This window comes from Haemorhous mexicanus, chromosome 2 (assembly GCF_027477595.1).
Source record: "Haemorhous mexicanus isolate bHaeMex1 chromosome 2, bHaeMex1.pri, whole genome shotgun sequence".
Taxonomy (NCBI): Eukaryota; Metazoa; Chordata; class Aves; order Passeriformes; family Fringillidae; genus Haemorhous; species Haemorhous mexicanus.
This window is the reverse complement of record NC_082342.1, coordinates 114,935,355-114,962,746: the sequence shown is the minus strand read 5'-3', so window position 1 is coordinate 114,962,746 and position 27,392 is coordinate 114,935,355. Positions and strand designations below refer to the sequence as shown.

At 38.2% G+C, this 27,392-nt stretch overlaps 1 protein-coding gene across 5 annotated transcripts in view; it reads left to right on the top strand.

Moving 5' to 3' along the window:
• The window catches only part of CASK (calcium/calmodulin dependent serine protein kinase), a 189,507-nt gene extending 163,260 nt beyond the window's left edge, over nucleotides 1-26,247 (top strand). For 2 of the 5 annotated variants that reach the window (XM_059839997.1, XM_059840001.1), the window contains 9 exons: nucleotides 2,637-2,705; nucleotides 4,110-4,145; nucleotides 6,925-7,121; nucleotides 8,279-8,394; nucleotides 13,135-13,215; nucleotides 13,309-13,389; nucleotides 14,846-15,048; nucleotides 16,831-16,914; nucleotides 22,557-26,247. In XM_059839997.1, the coding sequence (XP_059695980.1) occupies nucleotides 2,637-2,705; nucleotides 4,110-4,145; nucleotides 6,925-7,121; nucleotides 8,279-8,394; nucleotides 13,135-13,215; nucleotides 13,309-13,389; nucleotides 14,846-15,048; nucleotides 16,831-16,914; nucleotides 22,557-22,733 (1,044 nt within the window). In that variant the 3' untranslated portion in view covers nucleotides 22,734-26,247. The remainder of the gene's footprint in view (nucleotides 1-2,636; nucleotides 2,706-4,109; nucleotides 4,146-6,924; nucleotides 7,122-8,278; nucleotides 8,395-13,134; nucleotides 13,216-13,308; nucleotides 13,390-14,845; nucleotides 15,049-16,830; nucleotides 16,915-22,556) is intronic. The other 3 variants (XM_059839998.1, XM_059839999.1, XM_059840000.1) reach the window with 3 other exon arrangements.
• Nucleotides 26,248-27,392: the final 1,145 nt, after the last annotated feature.

The following is a 27,392-nucleotide window of genomic DNA, read 5'->3' as shown; positions in this document are numbered from 1 at the left end:
TAATCACCAGGGATTTTTTCCTTTATCTTCCATGGTTTCCATTAGTGCTCAAACATCAGGAGTTTTTATTGTCTTAAACCTTTTTTGAATTTGTATTAAAGATACTGACAGATGTGTTCTTTGAGCAAGACAGAAATGTAAAAGTATTTCCAGAATTTTGGAAATTCTGTCTGTTTTTATTGGAGGTTTTGGTTTTCTTGTTTGAGTTTCTTTTTTTGCATCTGACAACAATGTCATTGATCCATCTGTTTTTGTCAGAATCTACTTTGATCAGGTCATATTTATTAGACATCATTTAGTTCTTCTGTATAGTTTGCATCTCAAATACATCAGTTTATCATTCAAAAACCACACCTAAAAATGGGGAATCAACAGGAAGCTGGGTTTGCCATCATTTGGAAACAAGTGTGGTTGTTTCCTCTAAGGCTCTGGCTCTGTGGCTCTTCAGCTGAAAAGTGATGACCCCAAAGGTTTCTGTGTTTTTTGTCTTGGGGCTGGAGAAGGCTGGGAAGTCCAGACAGTTGAGTTTATTAAAATATAATTATAATAATCTTTCTACATTTCTCAGAATCATTGGATCCTCCAAGTGTTTTTCTGCCCCTGTTCCCAGGAAAAGTAGGGCTTCTGCTGATTTACTGGAGAAACAAACTCACAACCCAAACTGAATTTTTCCAGGCCAGTCCTCAGCAGTCTTGTTATTCTACAAGGATCTCTGTGCTTATTGATTTGTCTCATTAGATTGTCCATAATACAGTTTTTCTCCTAACTTTAGAGTCTGATATTTTTTGAAAGAAAGACCTGTCCCTAGAAAATTAAGAATCTAAATGTCTTTGAAATTCTGACAGAACAGCCTAATTATGTAAAAGTCATACATAGAAAAAAGTCTCTTGACTAACTTGTTAGATTATTTCTGACAGTACTGAAATCACCAGTAGCACTGAAAATGTATATTTTCCTCAGTATGTTATGATGAACATTTGCTTTGAATAATATGCTGTCTTGTGTTGGGATTTGTTGGAGGAATACAAATCAAAACATTCTCAAACCAAGAAAATTTCCTTCAAAGGCAGAATCCTTCAAGACAGTCCAGAAATAGTGGCATTCTCTAAACTTGTTTTTCTCCACATGATTTGGGTGCTTGCATCAGTTTCCAAAGCTTTCCCTTGCTAAACCATCACTGACAGCAGATCATAACAAACCATATTAAAAATAAGTTATAATTTATTTTTCACCTCTTGAAAGTGAGCATATACAAACAGCATATAATCTCTTTATAAAGCAAGGAAGTTGCTGCCTTTTTGAAAAAAGTTCTTATGGTTACAGTTTGATAAAGGTGATGCTGATAATCCATATACAAAAGAACAAAGGAATACTGATTCCTTTAGGCTTTTCAATTTTTTTTGTATTTTTTAAATTTTTAAATATTTTTTCACTAATTAATAGTTTATTTACTCTCATTTGAATGTTTTAAACTTGTGCTGAAGTGATTTTGTAATTAGAATTAGAGCTGATTTTCCCCGTCCATTACACACTGCAAATACTTGTGGGAGGCAAGTTTTGTTCTTATGTATGGGGCATTAACCCCTGATTAGTGTTGCATGAGCAGTTTAGCTCCAGCTTTTTAATTATTCACAAAATAATTGTATTCATAAAATATGCAGGGTTAACTTTGCTTAGAAAACTGTTTTAGCCCTTTTTCTCTGCTGTCCTTATGTTACACAAAATGACCAGACATTCCTAAGCTGACTTTGACATGGGATATTATATTCCAGAATTCCTGTGAGGGTAAAGGGGAATTTTTTTATAACAGTATATGAGTGGATTATTTTATTTTCAGAAGAGATGGCTCAATTATCTGACCTCATGGAATTTAAGCAGTATGCAGTCAAAATGGCATGTGAAAAAGATGACTCTGAAAAACCCAGCAGACATTCCTGTTATCCTTCTTGTAGAATTTCCCAGTGTGCTCCCTGTGTCTGCTGTCTGTGCACTGAGCTGTAGGGCCACACTGGTAGTCTGGGTCAGGGGAATTGGCTTTTTTTAAAGTGCTGGTTTTTGGCAAGGTTTGATACTTCCAAGCCCATAAGAATGTTGGAGGAAAACCCTCACTGTGCTGTAAAATGGATGAGAAGGGAGGAGAGAGAATCCAGCTTTCTCCTTAAGTCCCAGCCTCAGTGTCTGTGAGGCACTGCAAGGAGATGCATCTTGCTGAGTAGAGACTGATAACCACCACAAAGCTGAAAAAATATTCAGAAACATCTTTAAAACAGGATATGGGCCTCATTCTATTCCAATTACTGTTCAGGGTATAATTCCAGGTACTTTAACCAAGAGTGGTGTGTGGCTGAGGGCTGGTAGCATTGTCAGCCATGTGAGATCTCTGAAGTCCCAGTTATTTATTAAAAAGCTGAAGGCAACATAGAAATAGTTAGTAACTCAGATAAATCAAAATGTCAGACCTGAATCCCAAGCTGTGGAAAAGCTTTTCAGCTTTGCAGAGTTTGTAGTGTGGAAGGTTTCACAAATGAAGCAGCTAAGCAAATGGTTATGAGGCTGTGGATGTAACTGTTCTTTGAAATATTTCTGTGTTCCTGTGATAGTGTTGTGTTGTTAATGAACCTTGTGTCTTATTTCAGAGAGATTCCCCCTCTACATCCAGACAGTCCCCTGCTAATGGTCATAGCAGCACTAACAATTCTGTTTCGGTAAGATTTCCAGTTCCACACAGAGAAAGTGTGAAAGTTTTGTTGGTGCTCATCTGCCATTACTGTTATACTTATCGTGTGGTCAGTGGAAAATTTTGTCCTGCTGAGAGAACCCAGGTTATTGCATATGTAACTCCCCATTTTCTTTTTTTTTTTTTTTTTTTTTTTTGTTTTTTTTTTCTTAAAGGGCTTTTTCCAACATGTTCTTCTCATTAAAAGCCATACAGTGAATTAAATGTTAATAACTGTACTGTGACACTTCAGTCATCCTTAAATCATTGTCAGCACTTTCCTCAAAACTGAGCAGAGGTTTAAAGTGGAAGCTTTTATTTCCATCCTGAACTTTGGAAACAGAGTTTGAAGGAAGAGAGTAACTGTGCAGTTGGTATCCCAAGACATTTTAGATCCTTTTTTTTTTTTGAAGTTTTGTGTTTGAGAGCCCTCTGGAACGTGTACTGGTTTCCGCTATCTGAGTTAAGGAATTGGTGTGCTCTCTGCTGTCATGGTACGTGCACATACTGTGTGAAACATGAGCCTTGCCTGGATATGGAAAGCAAAAGGAAGTGGCTTTAAACTGCACTACAAACCAAGCTATTACCATCACATCTTTAACACAAAGTACTTCTGTTTTGTGTGTATTCAGGTAGAAAGGTGCTGTCGATCTCCTGTTCTTCCTAAAGTGCATTGATGTTAAAATTCGTGGTGTTTCTCATTTGTTGTTGTTTGGACCAATGTAGTTACTACACACAAGTTTCTTCAGTGAGTGCTGTCAATATCATGAGTTCATGGGACCAGCTAAAAACAAACCAAAAAAACCCCAAAACTGAGTAACTATTTCTTTAACTATTGACAAAAATTGCAACTTAGACTTTATTTGCCACAAGGTAAAGTGTTTATTAATTAGTAGAGTAAAAAGTAATTGCGTGAATGAAAAATTTAGGACATTTTTGTGAATTAAATTAAATTTATAACATGAAAGTAGTTATAATCTTAATTCTCAGCACAACTGATCACATTATACATTTTTAATCATAGGTTTTTTAACATTTATAATAGCCTCTATCCTTTAAAAGCAAAACTTGATACTCAAATGGAAAAGGCATTCACATAAAGAGCCTCTTTCACTTGGTGGTGCTTTTGTGTTGAAGATGCTGAATTATTTATTAAAAAGCACATTCTCTATCTGCTTAAACTTTTTACCTGCTTTCTTCAGCTTGCTGCTAAACAGCCTGGGTTTGATTTTTCTTTAAGAAAAAAGTTATTTCTAAATATGAGTCAATGCTTTATACTTTTGTCTAACTTACCATTTTACTGTAATGTAGTATGAATCACTAACAAACAGTGTTGTGTACCCTTAAAAAGTAAAATGAAAATTTCTTCTCCTGGGTTGACTTTATTCTGCAGGACTTGCCATCGACAACACAACCAAAAGGACGACAGGTGAATAGATATCCTCCATGGGAATTTTTGTAAACTTAGCTGCTAGCAAACATCCCTGCTCACCTTTTCCCCACTCATATTCTGTATGTGCTGGACTAAAACATTTAAGCTTGAAAAATTTGTTCCATTTTTTCCATTTTTCTTTTAACTCATTTGTTTGTAGCTAATTCAAAATACCTTTTTTTTTTTCATGTGTCCAATGTCTGAGAGTTACAAATTCACTGAGAATTTAACTGGAGATGTTGATTTAGTTCAGAATTCATTAATAGACTTCCTGTTGTGCAGTGACCTGTTCAGGTTTTAATCTTAGAGGAAAGATGAAATTTCTGTTTTAGCTGGAATGGAGACAAGTAGAGCAGGTGTCAAACTCTAAAATATTGTGCTGACAAAGGTTGTAAAGCTTGAGTTTATCTGAAACTAATTATTAACATTAACAAAGTTTTTCAAAGAAAAACATTAAGGATAGTTTCTGTTAATGCTTGATAAATCTGAATATGGTCTCTTAAAATTTCAGTCCTTAGTCCCATTTTCAATAACCTCCCTTACCTTTGTTACCTTGGCCTGGTGGTTGTCCAAGTCAGCACAGACCAACGAAAGATCTTCCCTCTCCAAAAAATTCCAGGAAAGCATGTGGGCCTCCTCAGAGGATTCCCTATTTTTCTTTTTGCAATTTTAAGAATTTTTGTTCTTTTTCTGCAGCCTCCAAAGGAGCACATACCATCAAGTGATTTGAGATTCATCTCCAGTAACTGCTCCAGTTATTTCTAGCCTTTCCAGAATCTACCTTTGAATTTTTAACTGTGTACTCAGCCTCCTTCTCTACCAGGACTTTTTATAATAGCTCTTGCAATTCCATTCAAGAAGTCAATCAGCTACATTAACTCTTGTCTCTGAGAATCTTTATACTGCTGTCTGGTTGAGTTGGCTGGAACTTCTATTACAAGAATGGTTTGCTCTTACTTCACTTCCCATTTTTAAAGCTCTCTATGGTTCTTTCAACTTTCCATTTTCTTCTGAAGCTGCCTGAATGTAAACCTGGAGAGGCTCCATGAAACACCTTCCAGACATTTATGTTAGGTTTTCATTTACTCCTATGAGGAGCAAATGTTTTTTTTTTTCCCCAGAAGAAGAAACTTTTTTTAAGACAATATCAAAATAATGGTGTTTCTCTTCTCACACCATTTATAATTACATTATTTTTTCAATTTTTACCTGGTTTTTCCCATTGAACCAGCATATTTTTCTTGTCATCCTTGAAACCAGTGAGGGCTTGGCCAATGGATATATTTTTATGTGTCAGGAAATCTGTAATGTTCCATGAGCTGCCAGTACATGGTAGATAATGGCTCAAACTGGAGCAGGGACTTGAAAAGCAGGGAAGTTTCTAGATGGTAAAAATACTGCTGATGTTTTTAGACCTGTATGAATAAGCTTCAGGCAAAATAAGGGAATGTCTCAATATTGATTGCTTCATGAAAAACAAATTACTAAGTAAACTTAATTGGTTCCAAAATATCCTATTTCTCAAGTAATTAAAAGAAGTTGAGTTGCTTTTTTAAACTCAATGCACAGCAAAGCAAGGGTCAGATTTAATGTATTAAAAGTTGAGTTCTATATTGGTCTTGTGATCTGATGCTCTCACTGCAAACCAATAAAAATACATCAGATACAAGAGAAAAGTGATTAGCCATTTTAAGTTAATTTATTCATGTGTTGAGGTGCAGATTGGATTACTTTTTTAAGTGCCATGAATGGTGCTAACACTGCACAGTTATAGCTATTACTGGAGCAGAATTTGAGCAGAGTTGAAAAGTGATTGTTACAGTTTCTAAGGATATTACTTTGCAATGAAATTGTTGGGGATTTTTAAATCTAGTCCATTTTTAGTAAGAGAATCAGCAGTATGTGTAGACAAGGCTGGCTGAGATGCTGCAGGGTGATGTTGGAAGTTCATGGACTGTAGAAATTACCCATCTAGGGCATGACACTTAATTTGGATTTTGAGATCCTTGGGTGCATCAGGGCTCCAATTAGCAACCAAAACTGGGTATCACTTTTATGTTGATTTTTCTAGGGTTGAGACCTCCATAACACACAAGGAAAGGATTGGTATAATCTTTTAAATTGTGAAGTCAGAGTCTGGACTCTTTCTCTTCACGGTCTCTCAAGAATAACTTGCTCAAATCATGAGTTTTATTTACACAGGAGCAGACTTTTACTGCAAAACCCATACAGAGAATTCCCACATTCCTCCTGGGTAACTGTGATAGGAGCAATACAGGACTTCCTAAAAAGGATTTTTTTAATGGCCTAAATCTTAAAACTTCTCATCCAAAAGTTAACTAATAAAGCCGAAGTCCATTATAGTGTCCAGTAAAATTTCCTGTCACAGAAATTTTTAAAACATACCATGGGACTTCAGTTGGAAAATACATTACAGATTGAGTTGTCAGGTGCTGGCTTGTGTTCTGGAATGATTTGTGATAGTTAATAACTGAGGGACTCCATGAGTTTATTACATTTTTGCTGTTCAGGTTCTACAGAATGTAGAAAACATGAGCTTTTGAAACAGCATCATATGTCTTCATCATTTGCTGGAGGGGGCGTTTTCATTTTCATTTTCAACTATCACTTATGCTTTGGCACCTTCCTTTTTTATTTCTTTCTTTGCTTGTTGCAACCAGTATGTGTAGCTGCATTCACAGATCAGATTTTCACCTGTTACTCTGAATAGCAGTGATGATACTGCAGTGTCTCTTAAAAACTCTTTTTTTTCTAGATCTATGTAAGAGCACAATTTGAATATGATCCAGCAAAGGATGACCTCATTCCTTGCAAAGAAGCTGGCATCAGATTCCGAGTTGGTGATATTATCCAAATCATTAGCAAAGACGATCATAACTGGTGGCAGGGTAAACTTGAGAACTCCAAAAATGGTACTGCAGGTCTTATTCCTTCTCCTGAACTTCAGGAATGGTATGACTTAAGTTTTCTATAAAATGAATGTAGTTTTGATTTTATTTGTCTTTCATACTTTTCATTGTTGTAGAGCTAGCCTTTGAATTTTTTTTCTTTTTCTTCCTTTTTTTTTTCCTCTAAGTCTATATGTTGACTCAATTTGTGTGGTATTTTTTTCTCATGGATGCACAGCAGTTAGGGTTAACTGCAATTTCCTATGTGTGATTACATTAAGAAATTAATTCCTATGTTAATAAACATTGTGCTTTCTAGTATACTGTAGGAAACTAGGATTGAAGATGGCTACATGCAAATTGGTTATATAAGAGGGTCTAATTCATTTCTCTTTCAGCTTCTAATCAGGGGTTTCTTTAGAACTGTTTACATGCAAGTGCTGCAGGAATGGGGTTTTAGCAAGTTGACAAACAAAAAGGTCATTGGGGGAGTTTTAGGGTTTTCTTTCCTTTTCATTTTTCATATTAATGTCAAAAAGCAGAACCAAGTCACAGTGCCAGTGGCAGGTTCAATGAACAGCAGTGGCACTGAACAATGCAGAGCCTTTAAACCACCTCTTGCAGGAGCTGCTTAGAAAAAATTTTAAATGTTTCAGCACAAATTCTGGGAAGGGAGTCCTGGGCCTTGGAGGTGTGGCCATAACTCAGTCAAGTTGTGATAATTTAGCACAAAATGCTTCATACAGGATTTGCTGTGTCAAAGAGCTGGAGTTGTGCACTGCTCCTGTGCTGGATAAAGGAGGTTTTGTCAGGAGACAGAGGCAGACAAGACCTTTGGGTCCATCTCCTGAGTTCTGTGCCAGCCCTGATGTAAGGGAGGCACAGCCCCACTTGCTCTGCAGGAATTTAGACCATGGTGGTTGTTCCAGACCTTGTGCTCTTCCATTCTGATCTGCTGCAGAGTGGTCTGGATTCATTCCAGGAGCTGCCCTTCCTCCCATGCTCACTTCATCTGTGAGCTTCCATCATCTACCTCTAAGAAAATATTCTTGCATCATAATACCCCTGCATATATGTTCTTTAAAGTAATTTTAAAAAAGTTTTTAAAAGTTTTATTGACTCATGTTCTATAAAAAAGTCTTGCTTTTCTAATTCATTCTGTGCAGCTTTTTAAAGATCCTTGATTACAACAGAAAATGTTTTTTCTCCTCCTTATGTCAGGCGAGTTGCTTGTATTGCCATGGAGAAGACCAAACAGGAGCAACAGGCCAGCTGTACTTGGTTTGGGAAGAAAAAAAAGCAGTACAAAGACAAATATTTGGCAAAGCACAATGCAGGTATGAACAGAGAATGCAGGTATCTGTAACAGGTTACATTTTGCCATTAATTGTTCAGCTGGCAGTGTTGTGTAAACCTAATGAGTTACTTAGGAAAATATAAGTAAAATTCAAATTATGCCAACATTACTCTGCTTGTTCTTTGCTATTTAAGCATGGAGCTTAGTCAGTGGAGAGGGCAAGCTGCCACAGAAGCAGAGCATCAGAGGCTTAGATTGTTTGGGGGTTTATGTGTAAAGCAGCATTAGAAACAAACAGGATATGATTTTTGCAACCTATATAACTGTACTGTGCTCTAGAACAGACTGTTCTGTGGCATCCTTGTTAATATGTATTTATAGTTACAGATTACATATGTGAAAACAACATGAAAGAGCATTTTTGTTGAAGTGGCACAGCTGGAAGTGGAATAAGAGCCATTGCACAGTCAGTGTGTTATTTACAGTTAGCAAATAGAAGCAGCTGTGGAGGTTTATCCTCCTTGCAGTGATTTCTGCCTGGATCCTGAGTTTGGGGCTTCTGCTTAGAGTGCTGAAAAAAATGAAATGTTTTAGAAAATTTTAGAAGTGTAGAGTAAGGGATCCTTGTCAAGCAAAATTCATTAGTTTTAGTGGTAAAGTAGACAGACCCTGTCATTTATGAGCTGAATTTGCTTCTTTTCTTCTTTTAATATAAAATACTTAATGTGCTGAAACTGCTTTTCAACTCTTTTCTGTTGCTCCTGCTTTGGTGGCACATTCTGTGATGCTTTTGTTGTAGTGGTCTCCTGAGAGGCTTTTAGAGATTAGAATCAGAACAGATTCCTGTCCAAGCAGTGTAATGAAAGTATTCTATATTACAATAATTTCTGGGGGTTTTTTTTCAGTTGCATTCTCAAGCACACTGTGTAAACTATATAAATCCATATTTTCAGGTATTTCTCTTTACATGCACAATGTGTGCAGTGTCAGAGCTCATGATGTGTCACTATTACAGAATATGTGTTTCCTTAAAAGTAATTTGGCAGTAAATTCTAAGAAAGCCTAAATTCTTAGACAGTAATTGTTGTTTATACTGTTTAAATTCACTGTTGCATTTAAGATGTTCACAGGTGAATATAGAACTATTTGTTACCCTGAAAGCTCTCCTAAGCAGAGATAGAAAGCTTTAAGCAGGTTCCTTCCTTTTGCTGCTGTAACACCCTGCTTGTTCTAATGTTTCCCCCTCATTGCAGTAGCACTCAACCACATTTTAATAATTACAACAAAAGCTGTTGAGAGTAAACTGGATTTTATGAGCCAGAGCCTTTCACAATACTGGTATCATCTGCTCCCAGCACACATTCTCACAGCCTTGCTCCTCCCTTCACTTGTGGCCATGCTGTGAACTGGATCAGGAACAACCCAAAAAAACATGGATTTTTTTTTTTTTTTTCTTTAGGGCAGATAAATGCATCTCTCAGTGCAAATACAGAAGTAAAAATGTCTTGTGAGTAAGCAGGACCTGCTACAAGGAAGAGAGCTAAAGGAAGGACAGCTGGGGAAGGAGGAGGAGCAGGCAGCACTGTAGGAGCAGACCTAGCTCAGAGATTCTCTATCAGTAAAATTCCTGAAAGGAATGTGGACTTTGCTGTCTTGTCTTAGGGGGACATTTTGGAGCAGGTTGATGGCACTTTGATTCACACAGTTCACCTGCCTTCACCAGCAGTGCTAGATCTTTATTTGCTTTATATCAGAGCAGGTGTGTGCCAAGAATTAGAAATACCAACATTAAAAATTATGATAATGACCATAAAAGAAACTCTTCCCTTTAGAATACAGCTTCCCCTTTCCCCTAAGTCAAAAAGTTAATGTAAGCACAGATTGAAATCAAGATTTCTTGTAGAAGTGTTATTGATCTTAGTGTCCCTGAGGTACTGAAGGTAACGCCATTAATATTCCAGGGAATGACACCAAGTATAGGATATTCAATATATGAACATTATGGATTGCTTTGGTGCTCATGTGAGTTCAGGTTTAACTGAGGTGGCACTGAATTCTCTGAAGTGCTCTGTCACTCCCAGGATTGTTGGTCAGAAATGTGGCAGCACTGGCCCTTACAACCTTTCAGTGCTTCTGTTTCAGGATAAAAACCAGATCTTTTCTTCTGCTGGATCCAAAACAAGGGCAATCATTGCCAAAATGTTGCTCTTACAGGAAAGTAGAATTTATTTCTCTTTTATCTGAGTATAAAATTAAATAAATCGATCAGCAGTGTGTAATCTATTTGGATTTGTGTGTTATTTTTCTCTTAGGGGTGAGACTGGTCTGGGGTGCTGAGAAATGACCCAGTAAAATAATTCATAGTCAGCTCAGATTTGTGGGGCCAGCTGATGATTTGAGAGCTGGTGTGGCATATTGGGATATTACTGGAAGTAGAAATGAGATTATTCTACAAATCAGACGTAGTTTATGAAGTAAACAGGAGATTATTTCAGTTACTTTTTAGAATTAGAAGCAAATACATTCTCCTTTGCAAGAAAAATGTAATCCTGTTGTTCTTTCCTCCATGCTTCATATTAGAGTATTAGACAATTTCATGATCATGTTTTATCAGTATAAAGTCAGTTTTAAACCAAAGCCCACAGAAAAAATGAAATATTTCTTCCATTATTAGATTCACTGACATTTTTATAAATGCTCTCGAGATATGCTGCAGTGATATCCAGATACATTTTTCATTTATTTTACTGAAAAGTTATTGCAGGGCTTCAGAAAAGAGCAGAACATACCAGAACTATGCTCCATATTATGCATAATGTAGAAAATTGCCAAGCTTTTATAAAATATGTTTATCATTTCTTAATGTGATTTATTTGCCTTGTGTTTAGACAATTGCATGGTAAAGTTTATTTTGTGCATATACTTTTTATTTTACTAATATATTACAAGCCATATCTCAATGACCCCTGTACATTTTTCATGCTGTCTTACTCCCAATGGCCTCTGTGCATGTAAGTAACCTGTCAAGTGACAATGCCTCTTTATTTGCTTCTTACTGTTTCCTTTCAAGAACTCCTTTTCTTTAATCAGCTAGTAACACAGAAGCATTGAAGTTCAGTCTTTAAGTGTGCCCTGTATTCCTCCTATCTTTGTATATTAAGAAATGAATCATTTTTCTTTTGCATTTGAGAACCCCACAATCATTAGTTAAATCCATGTAGGCTGAGACACATCTTCTCCATGCTACTACTTTGTGATGAAGGCATTAATATGTGTCATTTCTGGTGTTTGTTCCTGTTGTTTGTATCTAACATAACATTGTTTTGTTCCAGAAGAAAATAAAGGATTGATTTCTTTTTTAATTATTATTTTTCAATGGAAAAAGACACTTGCAGGCTTAGTTGGTTACCATGGTAAAGCTGTTTAGTGTGTTGTAGATCATTATTATGAAATGAATTATTGATTTGCTTAAATACTGTGAAGTTGCAAAAAGGACAAGAGTAAGAATTCCATTGTGGAATGAAATAAAAATATAACTAAATTCTTGCTTGTAGTATTTGGGGAAAGGTTGAAAGAGATTCTTCTTTAGGATGAAATTCAAAATGCTTCAAATGGACTAGGAAGTTTTCATATCTGTATCTTGTCAAGGCCTTAAGGAGTTGGGTGTGTCAATTGGCTGGTTTGTCATTTCACCAAATTGAAGCCATTGGACTCTCTCGGGTGAAAAAACTGCCATCAAATTGGAGAGGTACCCAAACTCATCCTAAAGGATGGATTGGATATAGCTGAGGTGGATACACCACTTAAGCCTCGGAAACACTCAGAGAGAGATTCCATAGCTGGGATGGAGTCTCCCCTGCCTCCTTTTCATAGCGTGCAGAAATACAGAACTGAAAACTCTTGTTTGTTATTCTGCTCCACAGCTGCTGGTTGCTGCAATCTTTACAAATATAAAGAACTGCCTCCTGCCTGCTTCTGTCATTAGAATTCAGCAGGAGTTACCAGACATGATGTGTTGCTGGGCACAGGAGAAATAAGCTGTTATTAATGAACAAAAGTTGATTTGTCAATCACTATATTCCCTGGCAATTGACAACAGATTGACAGGCATGATGGAATTCATCCAATTTCAACTGCAGTTGAAATGATATCTGAAATAATACTTTTACAATTTTTCCCTAAATATGGTGGAGGTTCTTTTCTGTAATGCCATCACTTTTCATTAGAATTCTTCATTCTGTCACAAGTTTTTAAAGCATGTCAGTTTAATTAGCACGTGTGTTTAAAGAGAACTCTAATTACAAGTAAGTGGTGTGGTTTGAAAGAATAAATACCACAAAGTATTAACACTGTGCATTTCTCATAGATCTTGTTAAAACATTATTATGAAAGTATCCCTATCTTCAGTGTAAATAGATGTTCTCATATTGTATTCATGTCGGTCACTGTCCACAAATTTTTCTTTAGTATTGCTATTTCTTAGGAATGCAAATGTGAATGGCATGCTGTTCTAGCTGATTTTTGTGGTCTGCTGAACACTGCATGAAAGGACATGCAAACTTTGCTGAGCATCTCAGTAGCTTTGTTACTGCTCTTATCAGTTTCTTAATTGAACACTCTTGTTAAAATTGCATAAGGAATGAATGGTTTTATTTTCCATAACATGTAACTTTGTATTATAAATCTAAATCTTGATAAAATTATTATTTGTAGCAGAATTAGTTGCCACCCTTCATATGCCTTTTTTTCTTATCCTTTGGGGCTTTCTTTTGTGTTTTAGTGTTTGATCAATTAGATCTCGTCACATATGAAGAAGTAGTAAAGCTGCCAGCATTCAAAAGGAAAACACTAGTCCTACTAGGTAATTTTCAGTTATTTTTCTGAACATAGCATCATAGCTTTGAAGCTCTTCTGGTGGAATATTTCTAAATGATTTTTTTGTGTTGTGGCTCAGGTGCCCACGGTGTTGGAAGAAGACACATAAAAAACACGCTCATCACAAAACACCCGGACAGATTTGCTTACCCCATTCCTCGTAAGTAGCAGGGCTCAATGTGCTGCAGAATTGTTTGTGTCCTCCTTGGCAACACCCCCCTTGTTCTACTGCCTGTGTTCAGCTCAGCTGAGACAAATCCTGCCTTGAAGGTGGGAGCTGTGTAGGACTGAGTCTGGTTCTTTTGCTTTTGCAAAGGGGACGGTAGGAAGTAACACCACTTATGTGTCAAATGTTCCTTATTATTCACAAAACTTCTTGTTGGACCTACTTCCCTCTACCCCAAATCTGTGTTAATTTAGAATGAAGGATAAAAGTTTTCTCATTTTTACCTGTGTATAATTCTCATGAGAAGAAATATGAGCTGGATTTAGAGGGAACCTGTAGTGTTTTAATTACTTCACACAGCCAAGTCTTAATGTCTGGTATTGCACTAAAATAGTTTCAAGTTTCCAGAGATGACACTAAGTAAAAGAAAACACAGTTAATTTCACTGCTTGCCAGTGGGTTGTTATGAAGAGCACAGAGGTGTTTTCCCTTTATGACAATCTCTATGAATACCCTGCAGGAACTACAGATCCCATTACATGGTCTCTTGGAGATGCATCCTTTTTCCTCAAGCTGAGCACAACAAAACAAGAGCATCCAGCCCCTACCTGTCCACTCTATTTCAGACTGACCTCAGAAATGCCATACATGGCTCACAAGTGACACTCATTTAATTTTCTTCACAGAAACTAGTGATTTTATCTGCAGATGCTTTTAAAATGGACTCACCTGGACCATGGTGAGCTTGCCTTAGCTTGCCTGGATTAGGTTCCTGCTCTGTGGAGACACTGAAAGAGTTTCACTGATTTTATAAGACTAAAAAGATGCATTTTCTGCATACCTTTACAAAAGCATGGTCCAGTAGGTAGCTTTTGAGATGGGCCTTAAATTGGGTGAGGAGTTTGGAAGAATGCTTTATGAAGAAATTACCTGCATACTGAAAACCAGATCAAAAATATCAGGTCATGCACAATGGCAGTTAATTCTAAAGATTAGTAGGCCATACTTCTCTTACCACATAAGTCTGTAGAAGCAATATTCAAAATACACAAAATGTGTGTTATTACTGAGTGGCTTTTACCTCTCTTGACCACAAGTAATCAGGTTTTTCAACTGCTTTTTAGACTTCTCCTTTTCACTCTCATAAAAACTTACATTAAAAAAAAAAGAAGAAAATGCAGAAATGTTTTTAGGACAGAAGGGGATTTAGGAGAAATATGAGGATCTTAGGTTCAGTAGACCCTGGGGACTCTGCTGCTGCTTTCCTACCACATATCCCTCCAACTCCTGCTTTTCCCAGTGCCTGTCATTCTGACTGCCTCATCCTTCATTGCTCCATGTGTGATCTGACAGGTTCAGTTCAGTGAATAAGTATTGAGAAACAAACAGGAAAAAGAAGCCACATATAACCTTAATATTGCTTCTGTACTAAAATATTTTGTATTTTCAGACACAACCAGACCTCCAAAGAAAGATGAAGAAAATGGCAAAAATTACTACTTTGTATCACATGACCAAATGATGCAGGATATATCAAACAATGAATATTTGGAATATGGCAGCCATGAGGATGCAATGTATGGGACAAAACTGGAAACAATACGAAAGATCCATGAGCAGGGACTAATTGCAATACTTGATGTAGAACCTCAGGTAACTAATTAGAAGTGTAAAAAAATGGGACTCATCACAGATCCTTCAACCTTATTTCACTGAAATGTTTTTATTGATTGCACACTAGGTAAGTGCTGCATAAAGTGATGTGAAACAAAAGTCCTTGAACCACCAGGATATCAGTCTGTGGAATTCTGGTAATCATATGGTTAGAAGAACACAGGAGAAAGAAAAATCAGGCTCTCAAGAAACCCTAATAGTTTATTTATTCATTGTAGAAAATCTGTGGAAAATTCTGATGCATTTCCTTTGAAACATCTGTGCAGTCATTACTTTCAATTCACAGAGATCTGTTTTTATATTTTGCTAAGTGAAACAGCATGGATATAGACAATTGTGATGTTCATATTATTCTAGCAGATGGAAGGAAATGGGAGGAAGGACAAAATTGTGACCGGGGTTATCTACTTAAATTTGCTGACTTGTTTCTTCTTTGTAAATGGATTCAGGAAGTTCAAATTTTCTAAGAATTTCACAACAGAAATGAGATACCTGACTAAATTATTTAAGAGAGTTCAGAGGATGATGGTGTGGTGGTGTTCTTAAAAATAAAATCCTACAGTTAACAGCATTCAGGGTGAGCAACATTTATAATTAGTTCAAATGCAGCTGTTAACAGCAAACTCTCTTGATAAACTTTTTCAATATGCATAATTCAAGAGCTGTACAATTCTCAGAAGAGATTTTAATCTTTGTTGGAGTATATTTACATTTGGTAACAGCTGCCTTTGCCACATTTCCTCCAGCTCATGTCCAACAAGCCACTTTGCTATCCAGCTTCCTCATTCATCCATCTCAGCTCAGTGAGACCAACCTGTTTGTGGATTTGTTCCTGGTTGTCTTACACCCCTTGCCTGTTCTCCCTTGGGCACTCTTATGGATTTTCTCACATTTCATTTATGGGGTTTGTCTCTTGTTTGGAGCAGTTTGGCAGAGGTGATTCCTGTTGGTGGCAGCAGAGGTGAAAACCTTTTAGCTCAAGGAGAGGGTGGATTATGGGGTTTTGTTTTGTTGGTTTCTTTAAAAAGAGAAAGCTGTGGAGAAGACAGGAAATCAAAAAAGCAAAACCAGGGTGACCTTTAGCAGTCTGACTTTATCTTGTCCATCCCTTTGAGTTCTGCTGAGGTGTTTAACCCACTGTCCTGCACTTCAGTCCAGCCCAGGTCTGTGACAGAGTGTCACACATGGCAGCTCTGTGTCACTCAGTTCATTAAGGAAACTCTTCAATGAGAGCTCTTCTCTTTTGCACAGGTTTGGTTCAGGAGATTGGAGCTGTATTTATTGCATTTAGTTCTAGGCTCAATTTTTAAACACTTCAATCCTCTCACATCGTATTTCTTTTTTTTTTAATAATAATTGTATAATAATAAAATTTATACTCTAATCAATATTCTAAAACAGTTGGCTCTTTTCCCTATTTATGGTATAACTAATTTTTTTACATGGTATTTCATCAGTCAGTTTAAATGTAAACAGAATTCCACACTTTTGGAGACTCTATGGGGAGAGCCACTCTGAAAATGCTAAAGCTTTTACTGTCTCATAAACTCACTTTATTTAAGGATAAATACATGTTTTGACCACCAAAAATATAAAATAATAGAAAAAGTTAGGTGTCTGTATTACTAAGGTCTTGACTCCAGTTAAAACAAATTCAGCTTTGGTAGATCATGAATTTGTGTCTTTTGCTTGTGTGACTAAACTTACTTCACATTGATTGTTGGAGATTCCCTCTAAAGTGTCTGATTTTTTTTCCCCTAGGCATTGAAGGTCCTGAGAACTGCAGAGTTTGCTCCTTTTGTTGTTTTTATTGCTGCACCTACGATTACCCCAGGCATTAATGAGGTATGGCACATGGCAAGCTGATGTCCTGGCAGAGACAGAATTAAGGATGAGGTTCAGACTCTTCAGTTGTTTTCTTTTCTGTTTATGAAGAGGCAGAAAAATAATTGAATCACAGCTTTATTAAGTTGATTGACATACATTTGTTGCTTATGACCAATAATTCAAAATGTGGACTTCAAGAGGAAGGATCCATGAGTTGTATGCTAAAAATACATATTCTTATAAGTACATTTCTTATCTTTCATTCCCTGCTCCAGCTCAAAGATCCAATTCCAAATCTTTGGCACAAATTACTCACTTGTGAATTGCAATGCCAGCACTGATCCCACCTTTATCTTTGGCATTTTCCCTGCACAGCAAATAAGTATCAGAAATAGGCTTGTTCATTTTGACAGCTGTCCTCTAAGAATTGGAATCTTTGACTCCAGGGGTAGTTGCTTGTGGAATGATGCTGAGTATTCATGGAGGTCCACATCATCCATTTCCTACTAAGTTTTATTGGGTATCTGCTCTGCAGATTGCTGCTGATTTCAAGGATACCTAGCAATTCTGGATTTAGCTGGCACTAACACAAAACTCCATTTTCACAAACACTTAATTTGCTCAGTATTCCATTAACCATGATGTTAAAGTATTTCATCTGTTGGATTGGATCATGAATCTGTTCCAAATATCCTAGATGTCTCCTTGATCATCAGAACACAAAGAAGCCGTGTCACTACAGCAGGTTTCTATAAACATGTAATTACAATGTCACAAGCATGAAGCTGTGACATCACTGCAGAGGCTTGCAGGAAAGGAAGGAGCCAGACAAGCACATTTAAATGCAGATAACCTGAATGATTATTCACATCAAAAGTGGAAAGTGAAGAATTTTGGCCTCAAGCTGGATTTTACTGACAGCTGAGACATTCTGCTAGTTCACTAAGATGCTTTAGTGAGCTACTTTAGCTCTAAATTGGAGTTTTGCCAGTTTCTAGCACCAGTGCTAGAACAAGCAGTGAAAGAGGGACAGGAGGTGGAAGATGACTCTGTTCACTTTCACAACATTAAGCTATGTCATTTCACTGTGTCTTAGGGACCCACACCCTAATGGTACAGCCCAAGAGTGTAAAAACAAAGATCTGTCAGCACAGCACAACTTGCCATGTTAGTGAAGTGTAACTGCTGGTGTGATGCTGTGAATCAGTACAATCTAGATAAAATACTAGAGTTTTGTCATCTACACTGAATTTTCCTTTGTGTAAACAAATAGCATTGCATCAGGTACCCTGTAAAATTACACAAATGCTCCATACCTGCCTCAGCTCCCAGACAGTCTTTCCCTGGCCTCACTCATCTGCCACTGGTACTTAAATTTTAATCTTCCAGTTAGGATGTAATAGAGAAATACTTGGGACAGTTCATGTGAGGGAGAAAACCTATTCCCTCATACACTGGGAGGAGAACACAACTGTGCCTTTTACAGTAGTGGTGGGGATGTACTTCATGCCAAAGAATTAGCAGAAGTAAAATATTGTGTTGGTGCTGTAAAACCTGTTTTAAGCTCCTGTGACAAAAGTCTCTGTGCCTGCAGGGCTTCACCCGGGCACATGAATTGCTGAGCCAAGGTCACTTACAAGACATGCTAATTTAATTAATCAATTAAAGCTAAGGAAAGGGAGGGGCAGGCAGTGGTAATAGCAACAGCCCTTACCCACACACAGAATCCTGTTTTCCAAGGTTTTCTGGGCAGATAAACAAAGTGTGTCTGTGTGTAGCAGCCTGCAGGGCAGCAAAGGGTGAGAAATGTGTGTTTCCTATTTCCCATTCATGCTTCCTTTTTGAAAGGTTCATTTGCATAATGAGTGTCCCTTTCTGTTGATCCTCTTGCCCTGCCTTATTTTATTTTACTTGCACTTTTTGGGAACACTTCTGTAATGACTGTCCTTTTTTTCCCTTCCCACATTTTCTTAAAATTCATCTTTGCTTTTCTTTTCATTTTCCTGCATTCGTTCTAATTGTTCATAGCTGCCAAAATGGTGCAGAAAACTGCCTGTAAGTACCAGCTAGGGGCTCACAAGGTAGTCCTGGTTATTGCAGTAGTTCTAGAATGTAGATATGCTTGTTCCCATTCAACTTCAACTTTTGCCATTGGAGTCAAAATTTAATATAATAATGACTTTGGATATCTGCACTAAAATTATCTGCTAGCAAAAAGAGAGGCTATGAAGAAAAAATTCTACTCTTCCAGATGTATGTCTGAACTTTGTGGTAAAATCAATGCAGAGGCCTGATCCTAACAGTGTCTCTCTTGAGACACTCTGTCCTGTCAAAGACCACACAAAATGTTTCAGTAATTGAGGCCCACACAGTAAGAATCAGGAGATAAAATATTGTCCTTTCCAGTGGATCTAGCAATGCACCCTGAGCAGTCCTGCAAAGCACAAAACCAATGTAAATCATACAGGGAATCTCCCCGAGTGCCCCCACCTGTCTAATCACAGAGGAAGCTTAAATCTGATGGTGGTTGTGCTCAAACAGAGGAGAGAGTGCATCAGAAAACCTTGGGGTAGTTCCTCTTTCCTCCAGCTGTTCCTACCTCCTTTGCCCAGACAGCAGCAAAGAGATCACAGGCTCCATTTGTTTGATGTAAACCTTATGGAGCCAAATTCTTCAGACTTTTAGCTGTGCTTCCTCCTTTCCTACAGCCAAAGAATAAAAGGAATTTTTGGTGGGTTGTGTGGAGCCCACCAGCTGTTTAAATTGTGAATTTCTTTCTGTTGAAGCAAAACTGGCAAAGGCCTGATGGTGTTTACACATTGTCCACAGCCTTAGAGGGGAATATTAGTAAATTTTTGGGCTGGGCTTTGATTGCCACAAGTGGCAGCTGTTGTTCTAGGTACTTTGAGGCCAAAAACCCAGCCCTCAGAGAGTGAAGGTGCCACTGGTGGCCTTTGTGCACATGGGTATTTCATGGATAAAGCCATGTTTAACTCCTTTCAGCTGTGGTGGAAAAGGAGAAATTAGGAAAGTGAATTGAATTAGGAAGAAAAAGTCTGATCCAATAATGGACACACTGCAGCTATACCCACATAAAATTCCTATTGCACAAGAGCTGAGGGAAGAAGGAAATGCAGATGATGTGCTCCCAAATGTTAATTTCTGAAGTTGTGGCCATTCATTTGCAGCTCACTGAACATTTTGATAAATATCTTCTTTCTTGACACTACTGAGAGCACAACTGCTGAAGAATTTCCTTCTTGGAACATTAACTGGGATGTTCAGTATGCAAAATTTAATTAAGACATTTTAGAGAAACTGAGAGGAACTTCCTGCAGCAAATACTCTGATTACAGCTAGCTTCAAAGATGAATTTTGGTATTTAAGTCTTGCAGACTCAGAGAAAAACAGCCAAGTCTGACATGTACACATAGGTACTCTATCACAGACAAAGGTGAAAGTTAGTCCCAAAATGAAACAAAAATCAAGAGCTTTGATCTCTTTTCCTTTTGCTGAGCTTAGGAAAGTTTGAACCTATTTGAAACTTATTGCAATGGCCTTATCCCAAACTTACTACTGCCCATTAAAGCATATGAAAGAAGTAATGATTTATATTTCCAGCAGGCTGGGAAATTTAGATATTCCAAAATAAAGACCACTTTGGTCCCAGTAAAGTTGGATCTGGGGAAGCGAAGTCAGAAAAATCCTGAAACTGAACGAATTTATGAAAGACTTAGTTTAGTGGAAGCTGTGTGTGCAAGGTAAACTTTACCAGTTCACTTTTTTTAAATTGAGATAGCTGTGAGATTTTCAGATTTTCATTGTCAGTCACAGTAGGATAGATGCTGTAGTGAGAGAAGTCCCTATCTGAAGGTAAAAGTAACATTGATGGGAAATCTGAATAATAATTCAAAATCTGCATAAGGATTTAACAGTTCTAGGGCTTCCAGGGGCTTTTCAGGCACTGTTAGCCCTGTGTCATGAGATCAAAACTCTTTTCAAGGTACACTATAATTTGGACAAGACAGACTATAAATACAAAATTAATCTTAGCTAGATGCATTTAAAGCATTGAAAATAGTCTGCATGACAAGTTATTGACCTTTGAGGTTAATTTAAGCAGGAAGGGTTTGATGCTCAGCTGATACAAATTGATGTCTCTTTTGGAATCTCTGAGAAGGTGGAAGTTCACCTAACTAGAGTTTTGGCTTAAAGCCACTGGGCCATGTGAAATAATCCACAAAAATATGTAATACTAGTGTTGATCCACATTGTTCTCTTTATTAATAGCATAAATTAAATTTGGACACACTGGAATTTTCTGCAGAAGTTCCAGGAGTTGCTGGTGGTGCATAATGGCCCATCCAGGGAACATCCCTTGTACAGAAATGCATGTGAGGAGTGTTTGCCTGACTTGGAAGGAAATTTGTAATAATTTTCAAGTGAAGACAAGCACACCACACAGCCCCCTCCCCATTTGAGGCTGCAGCTTCAGGAGGGAAGCAGAACTGTAACTCTGGCAGAGAAGTTCTCCTCCAGAAGTGTTTGGTTTCGTTGCTGCAGGGAAGGAGAACTGTCTCAGAGCAGGTTGTGTCCTTAAGGGGACCTGAAAGCTGTTGTTCCACAGCTGCTTGCCACTGTAATTACAAATACTTGGGAAGCTGAAACAGAAAAAAATAAAGGTGGAAGTCATCTTAACAGCTGGATAAAAATCTGTTTCCAGAACAATTTCTAGTGAGAAAGCTGTGGGCACTGTGTCTGTATTTCTGCAGCCTAAAACTCTCTTTAGTAAAGTATATCCCAGCTGATTGGTCAAGTAGAGTCAGCCTATGGATGCTGCAGAGCAGCAGGAGTCACTTTGCACCAAATCCACCCCTAACCTGTGGGACAGGAAAGACTTGATTGCTTTCCTGTGGCTATTTCAAGGTTCCTGAAAACAGCAAATGAGTTTGTTGTTTTGTTGGTTTTTTTTAATTCATAAGGTAATTTGCAGGAAGAAAATTCAGACTTAAAATTGCTGCAGAGCCCTGGGAAGAAGCCTTTTGCATCCTCAGGCAGGCAGACCTTGCCAACAAAGGTCTGATATGCAGGCTTGCCTGGTTCATCTCCAGGATCTCCCACTGAGAGGGGCTGGAAATGCCCTGCTCTGAGATAGAAACCACAGAGCAGTGATGTGGAGTGAGAACTTCCTTATCAGTAAATTGTCATTAAGGAAGCAGACCGAGGATTGGTGTGGAACAGAAAACATTACCAAAATCGGGAACAGCTGATTCCTGACAGCCTCTCCCCCTCCTCCCATTTCTCACATTCTCACTGGGAAATAGGCCCAGTAGCTCTTACTTGTGCACCAGGTCTGATTTATTCACGTGTGGTCTCCATTGCTGCTTTTCCAAGCTTCCATCCTCTACCTTGCTTAACTCTAGAGCTGTGTTTGTCTCCGAGAACGTCAATAACCGAGTGCTGTTTGAGTGTCAGCTTCCAGAGGGAGCCTGTGCCCTTTCTCCTATGTGATTCCCATAGCTGTAGGTGGGAGAGCTAAAGCACCTCAACTCCCTGAGGCCCTTTTGCCCATTTCCTTGTCAGCTGAGAAGCTGTTGTGGGAGAGCAGGAAAGAATCCAACTTTTGTTTTCTCCCATTTTCTCTCCCGGCCGCCGCACAGGATGAATCCCTTCAGCGCCTGCAGAAGGAGTCCGAGATCTTACAGAGAACATATGCACACTACTTTGACCTGACAATTATCAACAATGAGATTGATGAAACCATCAGGCACCTGGAGGAAGCCATCGAGCTCGTGTGTACAGCCTCCCAGTGGGTCCCGGTCTCCTGGGTCTACTAGACCAGGAATGAGAGAATTGAGAGGAAAAAAAATCTGTCATTACTGGGAACCACCTCATACATGGAAAACCTCTTCGTTATTGACCTTGTGTCAACAGGTCTTGGCCCCTAGAGACTACCTAGATGTAGTGTGACCTAAACTATAATTATTGTCATGTCCGAATAGATAGGAGGAGGGGGAACAAAAGATGAAACACTAATTTAAAGAGACAGTATCTTTTTTTTAATCATTTCTCCTAAACTTTAATAAAATGTATCTTTAAATATATGTACTATTCAGTCTTTTGGAATGTTATATTTTTGGAAATCATAGCTTTTTATTTCGAGGGCCCCTAAAAACTGCACAAAATAGATGCTGCTTTCTATAATCTATTTTAATAGTAATAATAATATGATTCTGTTACCTTAACTTGGGGGTGGAACACTACATTCTTTTTAGAGTCTGATTTTATGGATTGGAATACTTTGCTTTCCTTTATTTATTTGAAGTAATTAGTCTAGTGGTTACAAAACAAATTCATAAATTTTAAAGGCCTTTTTTTTTTTTTCCATGCTTTTTTTTTTTCTCTCCTAGGATAGTATTTTTAAGTACTTTTTTGTGTAACATCCAGATAATGTGATACTGTCTCTTTGAAGAACTCTGTAAAAGTTTTAGAAATTTGAAATTGGGTCTTGACTCTTAATGCATGTGGACAGTCGCAAGCGTTCATGCCGTTGGTGTATCTGTGTTGATAAAACCTGTAATCTACAGCAAAGTACATTCCGTTCATGGGAACACGTACCCAAGGGAATAAAGCAAAATATTATTCTGACTAAGTTGTAAACCTATGCACATCCCTTGCATTTTGGGCAACTTTCTAAAAAAAAAGAAAAAAAAAAAGAAAAACTGATTTTTATTAATAATAATCATGTAGTGAAATGTGTTTGTAATTTTGTCTCAATTTAATTTGTTGTAAGGTGGGAGGGGGCAATTACTGGTTTCACCATTTCAGATCTGTGTTGTCTGAGAGTATTAACGTTTTAATTAAGTTGAAGCAAAGAAATGCTGATTTTTAATATGTATGTAATTGTTTAAAGATGCACACATTTTAAAGAAAATACTGTGCAATGAAGAAACCAGTTTAGACATTGCGATAAACTGACTATTCCAAAAGACTCATCTACAACAGCCCTGTAAATTCCTTTAAAAATGGTAATTGACTCTACAGTCTGACCAATTTTTTTTTATTTTAAATATACTTCCTTTTATGTGTTCAACAATTAAATGCTTTTGGGTCCTTCATTTCATCACAGGGAGTTTCAAGAGCAAATCAGTGTGTCGTGCAGTGAGGAAAAGTGTCTTCAAGTCTTTAAGGGAAGCCTTTGTAGGGACACAGCCTGCAGCCTGTCCCAGGGGCTCTGCTCCTCCTGGATCAGCACAGGCTTCCTTCCACAAAGCTGGAATTAGGGCAGAGCCAAGTAAGAAAGTATAACATGGATGGACCTGGCCCTTCATTTTCCTTCTTCGTGCTCTCGCTGGCCCACGTGTTCTGCATTTTCTCTGAAAATGGTTAAAGGCAGCAGGCATTGCCACCTCTTTTTAGGTGTCAGAAGCACACTGTTCCTTAAAATGAACTTCTCCTCAAAGTTTGGTTGGCTGTGCTGTTGTATAGCATGAATTTTAGTGTTTATATTAAAGTGATACAGGATTTTTCCTCACAGTGGAACTCGCAGCTGGAGTTGGTCTGTGGGCTGTTCCAGATGTTTGGGCCCATTGCACATGCAATCAGAAAAGGCTTCTCAAGGCTGAATCTTTCTCACAAGGGTAATCCTTTTGCTAATTTTCTCCTGCCTACTCCTTCTGCAGGTTGGGTGGCCAAATATGTTTACAATTCTTGTAAAATCCACAGCTGAAATCTCAGTCTGGCTGTGCCCCCTCCCACCGAGCCAGGGCAGGCAAAGGTGTTTATTTCCTGCAGCATCCACAGCCCAGCTTGCAGCCCACAGAAGGGAAATTCATCCATCCCTTTACCCCACCTGCTGAGGGCCCTTAGTGCCACAGCTGGACTCACAGTTCTGTGGCTGCATCCCAGAACAAGAGCTGTCCCTGAGTCCCTTGAGTCTGTAGTTTTGTGGGAAGTAAGGGATGAGAGAGTCAGCGTGGGCCCCACGTGGAGGGAAACAGGGGAGCTGTCAGGAGTTGTAGGTGCTCATCTGTTCTGGGTTTAGCCCCACAAGGAGGGGATGGTGCAAGCTGTGAACTGTTTAGTGAGTAAGAGGTAATTTTTCAAGGGGCTGTGTTGTTCAGCCCTGGTGAACTGTATCTGGTGTCCTGTAGGCAGCTGTTGCAGTGGTGAGTCCCCACTGGCTGAGCTCGTGGAAGTGACAGGTTCATTCACTCTCAGAACTACCTCTTTTCCCAGCAAAGCACAAAGATGAGAAGACCTACTGAAAATCAAGCAGTGGAGTGTTTCTGATGTTAGAAATACAAACTTCTCTGGTGAGCATTGGTGTCTGACTTCAGTGACACGTTTTTCATCTCAAATGTTTATGGCATTAAGCAGGTAAAGTAATTTTGATAATTTGAGTATAGTCTATCATAAATGTTTAACTACACTTTTGACTCTGTTAATGTGAATTTCTTGGAGTTCTGTGTATCCAGCTAATAAGGAAAGAAATCTCACAAGGCCCATGAGGGTGCTCCTGCCTTATGTAGATGACAATAAGTGGTGATTTGATGTAACAAATACCTTTTCTTCTCTTAAGTGGAACTACCATTCAGTAATGCTACACAGTAGAAAGATTGACTTGGAGAGATTTGTTTCTTTTATTCTCACTGTATAACCTTTCATCAAGAGACAAAAACTGTAAAGCACACACTTAGCATCCTGTCTTGCCTCCTCTCTACCACAGTCTGTTTTCCTTAGAGCCTTCAGTAGCAAAAGAATAAATTGGAAGCCCTGCCTAGGCTTTAAGTTCAGCAGATCCACAGCACACAGTGAGCTCCATGAGCAGATTTCAGCACAGCCCCAGACAGAGCAAGCCCAGGACTCCTCAGCGTGTCCAATCCTCCCACCCTGTTCAAACCCTTCTGAATGTTTCTGTTGTTTGTGTGGTACATAGAGGGCAAAATTCTGCAGAGATTGAGCTGGAAGCTTCACCTGCATGGGGAAGGCTCCTGCAGGTGCAAAGCTGATGTTACACTTTGTTGTTTTTTTCAGTCTCCAAGTGGAGACGGGTCCTTCTGGTACTGTAAATATCACTGCATAATTTGGAGCACCACATGGGCTTCTCTAAATTTATGCTGAATGTGACCTCAGAAGCAGCCCTGGGATTGGGAAGAAACAAATGTTTCTGTTTGCCCCTTTTATACTTTATTTTTGTACAGGGGCTCATAGATTTGTAAAGAAAACTTGATCTTATCAGTATGCTGCCTCTCAGTCTGACTGATGCCTGTGATTTCAAGGTGTTAAGTTGGTCCAATAAATGTTCATTAACCTCTGCTTCCATTTACCTAATAAAAGTACACTAGGTTACTCAGTGTCTCAGAGTGGTAAGATTATTGCATGGAAATGGTAGCCTAGTTTAGACTCCTGGCCACTGCCAGATGGACATCCTTAATCTCATCACTAAACCCAAATTCTTCCATGTGTTCTAGCAGTGGTTTTCTTTTTATATGGTTTGGTCAAGAACAATGCTGTGCCATTCACCTCTAAGAGAAAACACCACTACCTACCTCAGAAACTTCATGAAGAAGGTTACTCAGTTGACTTTGAAAACACAACAAAGAAGAGGTGTTGCAACCTGAGCAACATTGGGCTGGTGTGTATACTCCAAAAACTGGGTACTAGAGCCTCTAGGAAAAGTTAAAGCACTGACTAACCAGTATTTGTTCCATTTTTATCCTTTTCTATAAGGAAATTATTTCAGAGTGTGTTACTTAAAGAAATACTTGGAAATGCTGCCAGAGCTTCCAGGGGTGCTTTGCAAATCTGCACTGAAGTCCTAGATGCAAACAGTTCTGTCCCTGTTCTCTTCCACTGTAGATAGTATTCAACAACTTCAATGAAGTATTTTAAAGCCTGAAATTGAGCTCTAACTTTAATGTTAGAGCTCAATTTCAGGCTTTAAAATACTTCATAGAAAAGGATTTTTGAAAACTACAGAAAAATATATCTATTTCCTGACTATTATAGTAAAGAGTTATCTGTTTTGATAAGCTAAATTGACAGAGGATGAGCTAAAGCAGGCACCATAAAAAATCTTCTTTTTTATGTAAAGCATATTCATTTCCTTAATAGACCTGTCTTTCACACTAATTTCTTCTCTACCTTTAATGAGCTCAGAGATAGTCATAACTCTTACCAAGGAAACTGCTGCACATTATGTCAAATATAAATCAAAATATCTGCACAACAGGAAGCATGTCATTGGCCAACAGAACAGAGTAAATTCTGAATAGTAGTGCCTTGTGTCCACAAGGGGATGAGTGCACAAGCTTAGGAGAGAGGAGACTATTTTTACTAATGCTACACCAAACAGAAATGCAAAGCCACTTTCCACATGTAAATGTTTGCAGTGTTTTGGGGGTTTTTTGCTTGCTGATACAGTAAGTGCACCTATAGTAATTTCTGCTTTCTCCCTGAAGTGATTTTTAACAGTCTCCTGCTCTAATCCTGTG